The sequence below is a fragment of the Staurois parvus genome, unplaced genomic scaffold (assembly GCF_062004578.1).
Source record: "Staurois parvus isolate SC_StPar_1 unplaced genomic scaffold, SC_StPar_1.0 ptg000610l, whole genome shotgun sequence".
NCBI lineage: Eukaryota > Metazoa > Chordata > Amphibia > Anura > Ranidae > Staurois > Staurois parvus.
In genome coordinates this window covers 791,057-802,151 of record NW_028318406.1, presented here as the reverse complement: position 1 = coordinate 802,151, position 11,095 = coordinate 791,057, and the positions used below count along the sequence as shown (strand labels likewise).

The 11,095-nt window shown below is 41.0% G+C and overlaps 1 protein-coding gene across 1 annotated transcript in view; it reads right to left on the bottom strand.

Moving 5' to 3' along the window:
• The window catches only part of SPINT1 (serine peptidase inhibitor, Kunitz type 1), a 70,193-nt gene that overhangs the window by 3,740 nt on the left and 55,358 nt on the right, over positions 1-11,095 (bottom strand). Inside the window, exons 5-9 of the mRNA XM_089693033.1 lie at positions 10,544-10,576; positions 9,311-9,436; positions 7,428-7,478; positions 5,949-6,119; positions 3,354-3,413 (exon numbers count right to left, since the gene is read on the bottom strand). Coding sequence (XP_089549159.1) covers positions 3,354-3,413; positions 5,949-6,119; positions 7,428-7,478; positions 9,311-9,436; positions 10,544-10,576 — 441 coding nt within the window. The remainder of the gene's footprint in view (positions 1-3,353; positions 3,414-5,948; positions 6,120-7,427; positions 7,479-9,310; positions 9,437-10,543; positions 10,577-11,095) is intronic.

The window sequence follows — 11,095 nt, the reverse complement described above, 5'->3', positions numbered from 1 at the left end:
CCCGATGGCCGGGATGTAGCCTGAAATGAGAGCTCTTTATCTCTAAAGTAACTAATGTCCCATTAAAGTGCAATGAAGAATGACTTCTGTGCGCATGATGGGGCCCAGTTGGTGCACAATGAGAAGTGTGAATAGTGATTCTCTGAAGAACAATGCAATAAGGCAAAGGAGAAACAGCACTCCCTTTGAAAGTGGTAGTGAACTGGTGTAATATCCCTTTAAGTGCACAGGTCACTAGTAAGTAGACATGAAGTAGAAAGATTGTTGGCTTGGCAGAAGTGGTTTTGATGCAGGGTAGCTCTCTGGACTCTAAGACTATTAGCACAATAGGAAGAGGTCTCTTTAAAAAGGGTACATTTATTATAATTGTGACATGGCCAGGGTTCGGCTTGCGGGATTATGGTCCTGCTATCCATGGTGGTATCAAGGCTTTGTCAAGTGTAGTTAACCAACAGCAGCTGAAGGAACTAGGCTGCAACTTATAGTAACTGTATACGATGCCTGCAACTGTGCGGAAGAAATAGCAACCATGGAGCACTCTCTCACCCGAGAAATGGCACCTGGTGGATCCTTGCAGTCTCTCTCACTTTCCAGATCGGACCCACTCAAACTCTCTGGTCTCGCCTGCGGCATTACATCTGGTCACCTGCTGGCAGATCAGTTCTCTGCATCAAGCAGTAGCGTCAGCAGATTCTCTTTGCCTCCCTTCTCTCTCTCTCCCCCCCCCCCCCCGTGGCCTGGTGTGGTCTGGCTCTCCATTTCTCTCCCCTCTCACTTCCTGTCCAGTCTCCATATATATGGCCCCGCCCTCATGCCAGCTCCTCTGGGAAATGTAGTTTCTAATTGCACTGCTCCTTTAGTAAAGTCCTTCATAGAACTGTTCTTCAGCATCAGAATGTCACTGTTCTGCAGGACACGGCTATCTTGTGTTGGCTTCAACATCCTGCATCAAACATTTATAGCAGGGTGTTGCACTTGGATTACTGAATTTTGAAGTGGCAGTCTTGGGACCAGACACTGGTGCTGGGATGGATGTGGACTGGTTTTCCCTAGGAAGTAAATTTGTCTTTGGATGAAGAGTTGCCTTAACCATTTCAGAACTAGCAATTTTTTAATTTTTTGCACACATGTAAAAATCTGCATTTTTGGCTATAAAATTACTTAAAACCCCCAAAGCATATTTTTCTGAAAGTAGAGGCCCTGTAGAATAAAAAGATAGTGGTTGCAATTTTTATATTGCATGATATTCGTGCAACTGTTTATCAAATGCATATTTTCAGGAAAAGATCAAAATGAATGAAGTGCACATAATCCTAATGTTTTGGTTGCATCAAGTAAATTGATACCAAACACTCCAAGTCTTAAAACTGCGTGCACCCATGATCAGGAGTGTAGAAATTTGTAACCTTGTCCAGGGGCTACATCGGTGTCCCATTCTACTTGCCCCCCATGACAATCTATTTGTCCTGATAAAGCAGATTTAAATACGGTTTTGGTTAAAATTAATTTTTTTAAGTAATGTTTGGGGCTTGTAAGAACAAAAAAGGGGTTTTATGGCAACTTAAATGATTAATACATTTAATATTTTTAACATTCCGCTCTATCTCCTCCTCCCCTCCCTGCCTGTCTCCAGCACCAAACCCGGGGACTAGCAGGGAGGAGAGAGACCTTGCAGTGTAATGAGCAACGATTGGGTGCTCCTCAGGAAAGGGGAGTGTCAAGCTTATCCTTTATGCCTTTTGCTGCCAGAGCGGTTTGTGTTTTTTGCATGTTTAAAAAAAACATTTAAGGCCTGAATATTACATAAACCCCCCAATGCTATATATTTTATGAAATCAGAGACCCTAAAGAATAAAATAGCAGTAGTTCCAATTTTTTATGCCACACAATATTATCACAAAGGTCTAGGAAACGCAAAATTTCGGTAAAAAAATACACTTAAGTTAATTTTAGAGCACAAAAAGCAATAAATTATCCAATTTTTTTTGTAAAATATAAAAGACGAGGTTGCAGAGAGTAAATAGATATCCAACATGTCAAACCTTAAATTTGCGTGTGCTTGTGAAATGACAACAAACTTTAGTAACCCTATATTTTCTATAGGGGGAAGCTTTTAAAGCCCCTTAGAGGTAATCAGTTTAGCTTTACGGAGGAGATCTGGTGCTAGATCTCATTCTGGTGTACACGGCGATATGTAATGTGTATCTCAATCATTTTCATGCATAGGTGCCCCAGCAAATGCTTTTACATTTGTACGTGTGTACATTTGTGGGGTGGGGGGGTTATATGCTTGGGTGTCACTTTAATATTTTTTTTTTTTAAATTTAAAAAAAAAAAAAAAATTTTTTTTTATCAAAATAAGTCCTCTATGTGATGATTTTTGGTGAGAGGTTCTCATTTTTTGAGACATCCAGGGTCTAAAAGACCCTGGATGTCTCCCCTGTGCTCCACTAAATGTAATGCACTGCATTACATTCTGTCCCGGCCTCGTTGGCTGGAAATCTGTCAACAGGGACCCAGAAGAGACGTCCCATCACTTCTAGGCCAAGACAAGAAGGGGGGGGGAAGGGGGAGTGGATGTGTCCACTCTCCTCCCTCCCCTATAAAATCACTGAACCGGTCCCAGGCCTACAGATGGGCAGGCAGAGCCCAAGAGACATAGCGGGTGGGGGAAGGGGCGGAGGCTGGCACCACTGTGGGCTATGTGGAAGCAATTGGGTGGCAGTGCTACCACCCAAATGCTTCCACCCGACAGGTAAGCCCTGCTGGGCAAGGTAAAAAAAACAAAAAAAACAACAAAGAACAAAACTACCTGCCCAGTACCCAGAAAACTACATGTCCCTAAAATGAACGTCCCTGAATTATCATGAAAAACAATGGTACCCAAAAATCTTCAAAGGCTACACTTTAAAAGTCTTTACAGCTCATTAATTTTAAGGTAACTGAGCTCTGGCACTAGAATTATGTCTTTCAGTGAACTGAGAATCTTTTATGCACTGAACATCAGACAACAAAAAACACCACTGGGCCTGGTGTGAGGAGGACCATTTATGGGGTCCATCAAGGTTTAACTGCAGTGGTTTATAGGTAGCTACAGCAGCACTGATTCTTATGGGGTTGCCAGCCATTTGCAGCGCCAGCAGGCAAGCATTTAAGTGTTTATATACTGTAAGGACCACCAGAGTCCATATTGTATGTAGAGATCTGATAAATATGGCAATTAAAAATACATGAAAAAATAACCAATTTGCAAAACCATAGCAAGGAACAAAAGGAACACACACACACACACACACACACACACACACACACACACACTTATTAGCATAGAATTATGTACTTGTAAACCTCACCTGAACCCCCTTCTTCTTGAGCACTCTTGTCTCCCATTCTTGTATCAAAAATATCTTGCTCTAGAAATTTTTTTAAAAATGGGTTGAATTAGACAAGGCAGGTACATTGACATACACTCACACCTTAGTTGAAACCTTTTACATGGCACAGGGTGCACACACCACCCATATAGTACAAAAAGTGGAGTTACCATGGATTCATTGGTGTGCATTTAGTAATCGAGACAGCATAGTTTTATAACCCTAATTAAACAAAACACAGTTCACAGAAGCAGCCAATTGCTGTCACAATGTATTTCCTGTATAATACCCACACAGAAAATTGTACTTTTGTGAGTGTTTTGAAAAGGTATTTTTCCATTATCCATTGAGAGACACAGGATCCAACAAACTGCCATGGTTTATATAGCACCACCTTCAGGTGAAACTGGATTTGCACCACCTTCCCTCTGTGGATTTGCTGCCTACAGGACCTTGGTCAGCATTAGCATCGTGCATTATTTTGGCATTGTGCTCAGTTCACCCTCATAATTCTAAGCAGCAAGGGTGTTGGCAGCCCAGCTCCCCTTCCCTGGAACCCTCCGACTGTCTCATCTGTCAGACAGTGTAGTAGTGAGGCCCTCCCTAATGGCCTCCAGGATTTTTTCGCAGTCCTGCCCAAGTAGAGGTTGGTGGTTAGTGGTCTATTGCTGTGACTATTAACACCCCTAGGCTTTTTTTTTTAGTACTGTTCTAGCCTTAGGTCTTATAGGCCTGGGCATTCTAACCGGGGTAAGTCTACATTCTTCTCTACGATTTAACATTAAGGTTTATGGTCATATAGGGCCTTTAAGGAAGTGCCATTCACTACGTTTTGAGACAAGAGGTCTACAATGGTACATCCTCTCAATGTAACAATAATATCCTGGTCAGATGATGTATCCAAATCTGTCTATGAACCAAGGTAGTCTGTCATTGATTTCTCTCCCAGGCAGTAACTTCAAGCAGGTCCCTTCTCCATCTGATTTGAAAGTAGTGACCACCCATACCGGTCTGCAGGACTGGGGAGGGCTCCTAGACACCCAATCAACACCTAGGTTACGGTTCATCACAGAAATCTATTGAGCTATCTTAGAGTTACGGGCGATTTGCAGGTCTCTTCCCTGCTGCATGATGCTTCCGGCAGGTAGTCTGGTCCAATCAGATCATGTCACTACAATGTTCATGTGAATCAACAAGAAGGAACAAAGCGTCCCATGGCAGAAAGAGCTCAGGTTTGTCCTGACCTTGTCAGAGTATCCTATTCAGGTTTGCTCTGTTGTGTACATTCTCTGCAAGGAAAACTGACAGACAAAATTTTAGTCAACAAATGCTTGGATTCCAGGGAATAGCCTCCTCACCAAGGGAGGGTTTCTGTTCCTCTGTTTCCAGGGAGGGGATGCCAGAATTGGCTCTTTCCACATTGTAATTAAGCAAAAAGGTGAAGAGGTTGTGTCCATTCCACCTGGAGGTGCACTGTATAACCCATGGTAGTCCATTTAATCCCATACTCCTAAATGGACCCAAGAAAGGAATTTTAAAGAGTAACTTTTTTTGGAGAAAAAGTATCTCACCAAAAATGAGATTTTGTTGCAGAGGATACCCAAAATATGACTTGTATCTTAGTGCAGAGTTCTGGGAAAATCAGTAAGCCAAACACATAAGCAGGAAATTACACTTTCAGGGGGCGCTGTGTACAGAGCCCCTCCAGGTAGCCATATTGCATTTTACAATGCTGTAGATTGAAAAAAGGAAAAGGTAATTTTTAATAACATTCACTTTTAATAGGACTTAAGTCGCAATTGTATGCACTATTTTATGGGTTTTTTTTGTGTTTGCTTATTTGTTTTTCCCCACGAAAAGTAGTTACCTTTAAAAAGTACTTTCTGCGACAATACAATAATGAAAAACAACAAAAACCCTAAATATTGGAATCAATTCACAAAGCGGTTAATAATGTACCTCAGTAGGAGTAATTAACAAAAGATGCACTCAACCTCAAATTAGTACCTCCACCCCACATAACACAATAACACAGCAGAACTATATACACCTGGGAGGTTGCTATACCGGTTGTCTTAATTAAAGCACTGTGAAATTACACCGATTGTCAGAGACCTCTCTAATTTACAACCAGCCCCAAGATGGAATCAGACTTAGGTGAAATGCCGTTCAGCTGGCTGCAATATGGCATGCTCATAAGCACCTGCACAACTTAAAACTGATGGTGGAGGATGCCATTCATGGTGACCCCATGGGACCAGTACTACAGTGAAGGGGGCTTGTTACATGTCAGTTCAAACTGCAGTCAGCACATGCTTAGCTTTGACTGGCTGGAATGACCCCCACGTCACACCAGTAGGTTATCCATCTTGGGTCTTATTTCTGGTGCCCTGTCCACCTTTATGGAGCTAAAATTTGGGACAACAGGTGGACCAATACCCAGCAACCAGAAAAACAACTTGGGATATGGAAATTATTATATAAGCAAAAGCCATGGATCCCTTTTTTCTGTGAACCCATGAGCGATAAAAATCATTGGTCACTAGTATCATTGTTTTTCTCATATAAACTCACCAGAGACACCTCTGCAAAACTCTTCACATTCTTCTTCATACATAAAGTTATTTCCATTTCCATTACATCCTCCATAAGTAAAGCCCATACACTTTTTGGAGAGAGGATCATAGTACCAGCGAGAGAATGAGGCTCGACACGAACCAGTTTCTGGCATCTCCACACAACGGGCTGCAGGAGGATGGCAATAAATAAAGAAGTGTCATCACATTTTTTACAGAAAAATTACATTCTGCACATCAAAAGCCAAACAAATTGCCACTGAATGAATCGAAATTTGTACAATATGTACAGATAATTTAAAGTCTTCCTAGGATACTAGATCAACCCTTTAGGTAAAAGGGTGCAAGTCTAGTCAGAGGGAATAACTTCAATTGGAGTGTTATTGCAGCTCCTGTCCCCAAGGGCAGTTTTAAGCTCCCTTCCTTTCCCAGGTGCCTCAGAAAGTAAAACAAAATCTCCCCATAGGGTCACAAAGAAAAAACCCTGGCCTGACAGGAGTTCTAACTAGAGCAAAACATAAGGGGGGGGGGGGGGGGGGGGAAGAAAAAAATTCAACCCCCTTAGCAGTTTACCAGAAGAGACTACATTATTTTCTTATTTTCTTCACTAGCGATTTGGCCTTCCCCCCTGCATCCAAAATAAAACATTTTGGTAGAATTCTACTTTAAAACTGTCCTGCTCTCTTCAGGTACCACTGTAAACAATGAAGTTCCAACGCAAATAGTGACTTTCCAAAAAGTGTTTGTGTAAACCTATCACTGGGCAACCTGAGCCAGGGGCAATGAAAATAACTAGCTTAATGAAGCAACAGGCTCAGATCTGGTGATAGGTTGTTCAGACACGGAGCCACACCACATTCCTGAAAGTTGGGCCTCTGAGGCATCTAGTAGAACTTTCAAGATCAAAAACAGTTTACCCAACAAGTTACCATGTTCAAGTGTATACTGGCTAGAGACATGGGTACAACTAGATTAGCAGATGTAGGCACTCTGAAAGTTTGCTTTAAAATAACCAGAACTGCTGCCATGAAGGCAATAGCCTCAATTCAGTAAGCTAAAATGATGGTTATGTGCTGTATTGCCCATTACTCACAGAAATGAGACATTAAAAAATAGTCAAATGGCTGAAAATAGAAAGTTATGGCAAGAAAACGGCGTTCGCGCAAGGAATTGAGCAAAACGTATGCTATTGACAACAGATTTCAGAAAACACCACCAGCAGATAGATCTGTGCACTGAGGACATAGATATGTATTTGCTAGATGTACTGTAAGTCTATGTTCTGATATGGAGAAAGAAATATTGTTTGGTGGTTGGACAGTGCTTGTCTGTTCAACTGCATTCAGTGTTTATGGATAGCTTCACCTTTGCAAATTTTTATGAACTCCAACAAGCTTAACCTTCTGGGAGAGGAGGAGGGAGGAGGAAATTTTAATGTGTAGTTAAACCTTCAAGCACCATTCCATTAAACACATACCTCTACTATTGGGAACTTCCAATTCCTGCAGTTTCCTAAAATCTCTAACATCTAAAAATTGAAAAAACAAAAACACACTTTAAAAAAATATATATTTGATTACTAAATAGTCATTTCTTCTCTTTCCCAACCAGGACAGCAACAGACACAGCTCTGCACAATGGGCCTGCATCCACCTCAGTTTTCTTTGTGTAAATTGTCATTGTTAAAACAGGAATAAAGGCATTCACCAATGTAAAAGTTATGGCACTTGTTCCAATTCGGCCCACAGGCCTTGTGTTTGACACATGTATTGTAGGTAGAGCCCATAGTGAACACGTTTTCTCTGATGAATTAGCTGGAGATCCATCAGGAGAACATGTATCTGAAGTCTTGCCTGAGAATCATACAGAGAATGAACTGTGTGCTGACCAGAACTATATGAAGGAAACAAGGCTGATCACTTGAGTAAGAATACTGTAAACTACACATTAAAGTTGAACTCCAGACACACCGATGAAATACATATAAAAAGAGGCTGCTTTAGCAGCCTAGGATATGTACTGCTGTCTATCCAGACTTGAAATGTACACAGCTCTTTCACATAGTACTGCCATATCTGGCAGGCCAGAGAGACCCGATCTCTGCTGAAGTTTGGTGACACATACAGGTCTCCTCCATACCTCCATCCCGTGACAGGATAGTGAAAGTAGAAACAATACACCGGTAAGATCATTTCTTCTGTCACTCTGTTTTCCCTTCCTATCAGTAGGTTCTTCGCACTGCAGCACAACGGATTGGATGCTTGTGTTGCTTCTACACCGACCATCTGAGTTTTGCTGTACAGAGACTACAGGAGGCTGATACCCAAGTCAAATTCAAGACCATAAGCTGCTTGCATTTAAAAAATAAATCTAGGAAGTATTCATGAATACAGCACTATTTTATATCTTCCTGGAATTCAGCCTTAACAGAGCCTGTATTCAATGGCTTGAACACCCTGGTATGATAAAAGACATGGAAGCCTAGAATTAGAAACAAATATGGACTGCTAGTTGTCTGGGTGTTCTAATACTGTAATGCTTGAGTCACTGATCCAAAACCAAAATGAGTTCAGCCTGATATTTCCTAAACAGAAAAAGATTCCTTTACCCACACTATACAGCACAGACAGGCAAATCCTCCTGCTGGGGCAGCGGCAGTTGTCAAAATGACCAAACAGTGGCCACTCCCAAATGAAAGTGGCCACTGTTCCACCGGCCATTTTCCACCCAGCTTCTTTGATTTTTTTTCAATGGAAGAATGTCAGGTGGAAGGGGACTGACTAGACCAAAATTCAAACAATTTATAGCCAGCTTAAGTGCTTGGTTTAAGATTGTAATATAAAATGATACCTGTATTATAAGTAGTAGTACAGAGTTTATGCTTTGCATGAAGGTTACTTTACGGTGGTTCCTAACCCCCAATTATCTTCGACTGACCTCACAGCAATAAACATGTGCCTTAAATTTGTACATTGTGTACTCACTAGAGCAATGCAAGAATGCAATGCCGGATTTCATCAACTAAACACTAATCAGATCAGACACAGAAGTCAGTTATTGCCGATTCCTAAACTTGCATCATTGGTCAAACTTGGTCATTGCATCAAAATGGTTAGACATCAGTAAGCAATATAATGTAGTGTCCGCAGGGCTGCCATGTTTCTGAATGGCTGGACATCAGTAGGAGAAGAAGTAATGACAAAACTACTACACATTAAGCTACAAATTAAAAGAGCAATATGCAGCAAAGATCAGAATGACAACTTACTTTACTGAATGTTCCTTCTCTAACCAAGTAAAAGGAGTGTCCAAATCAGAGCAATGCTGATAGATTTCAAATTTCACATGAGTCCTACTTACCTTTATCACAGGATGTCTCATCAGAATGATCGGCACAGTCTGGAGTATCATCACACTCAAGACCTCCATTAATACAGCAGCCATCAGCACAGCGGAACTGGGTTGGTTGGCAATGCCCGTCACACACTATGAATACAGAAACGCCTGTTAAATATAAAGGTGTTCTGAAAAAAAAAAAATGGGTGAACTTCATAGAAGGTGCAATGATTGCATGAATTATATGCAGACAGACTTAAGCTGCCCATAGATGGATCCAAATTCAACCGGTTCAGTAGTCCCGTCCTAACTAACTTCGATCCATTTATGGCCATTCCCAATCGAGAGAAGTTGATTTAACAATTTACTCCAGACAAAAACGGGATTGTTGGAAAACATCTGTCAATCTTGCAGCCAATCAGCTGATCAGTGTATCCTGGCACTTATGTGGATGGGCAAATATGGATGAAAGGTCCGTGTCTGCTCTCCTTGTTCAGAGTGGACACTGACACAGCCCACTGTTCTCTACTGGGTGATCAGATGTAAACTGACTGCCTGCCCGATAGATAGGAAATGGACCCCCCATCCGTCTGTTTTTAGAGGATCGGATGCAGATGGGTGTATATGAACACATGTGCATTTACATCTGCCTCTCCAAAGAGAACGATGGGTGGTCCACCTGTGTGAAAGGTCCCTTACTCTTAAAGCTATTAACAGGTCAGCTACTTTTATCACCGAATTACATAAGGTGGGAGGTAAGGAGCTACAAGAACTAGCAGCTAGCTTTTTCTTGAGAAAAGAGAAATGGCTATAGATGAAATAGTCATTTACTGGTGGGGTGCAGCTTCAATCACAGGAGGGTGGAAGTGTAAATAATCAAAGTTCCAGGATAAAGGAAATATGGAATTGGTCAAATGGATGGTCAGTAAAATGTAAACACTCTACAGAGAACTAGAATTAATAAGTGGTGCAATTGCATACCAATTGATTCATCTTTTACAACATGCTTTCCTGTCCAATGGCAGTAATCCTGTAATATAACCTCTACAGTAGACAGACTTGGTTGCAGTAGCAGAGCATCTTGCAATGCACAATCTGCATCTGCAAGTCTCTGTTTAAAAAAAAAAAAAAAAGGAGGCTTCACCAAGTTATTGTCAGTATGCACAATAATCAAATAAATCAGCATATCTTAAATCTATTGTGCGAGAAATAAAAAAAAAAAAATAGAGAAAAAAAATAAAAATAAATAAATTGTACCTGGCTGCATCCTCCTTCCTTTGCCAGAACGATCTGAAAAGAGATAAAAAAAAAAAGACAGATGAAAGCAGCTTTACTTGAAAAAAAATCCTCCATGAATTAATTGGAAGACATTTCATATTTAAAGATTAACTCCACTTTTGTGGAGAAAAAAAAAAAAAAAAAAAAAAAAAGAAGAAGAAAAAAAACACACAAACCACATTCCCCTCCAAGTGATCTATGTACATTGCAGGGATTTCAACAAACTTTGTTGCAGAGTGGGTTAACCGTGATCAATCAGCTGCTGCCCTTGCAAGGCTCTAATAGGGAAAGTGGCAGGGTCTGCATCCCTTTCTAGTCTAGTTCAGCATGTAATGCACACATTTCATTCAGGATCTAGTAGAAACATATATTAAATGTATATGTGCACCCATTCATATGAGACACGCCCGTCAGCCTTTTAGAGCCAATTCACACCAGAACACTGTGCAGGAAACCCATGCTCAGGGGGCCTTTCCGGCACCATGTTAAAAAGACGTAATATATTACCAGTCATTAGATATTGTGGCTACA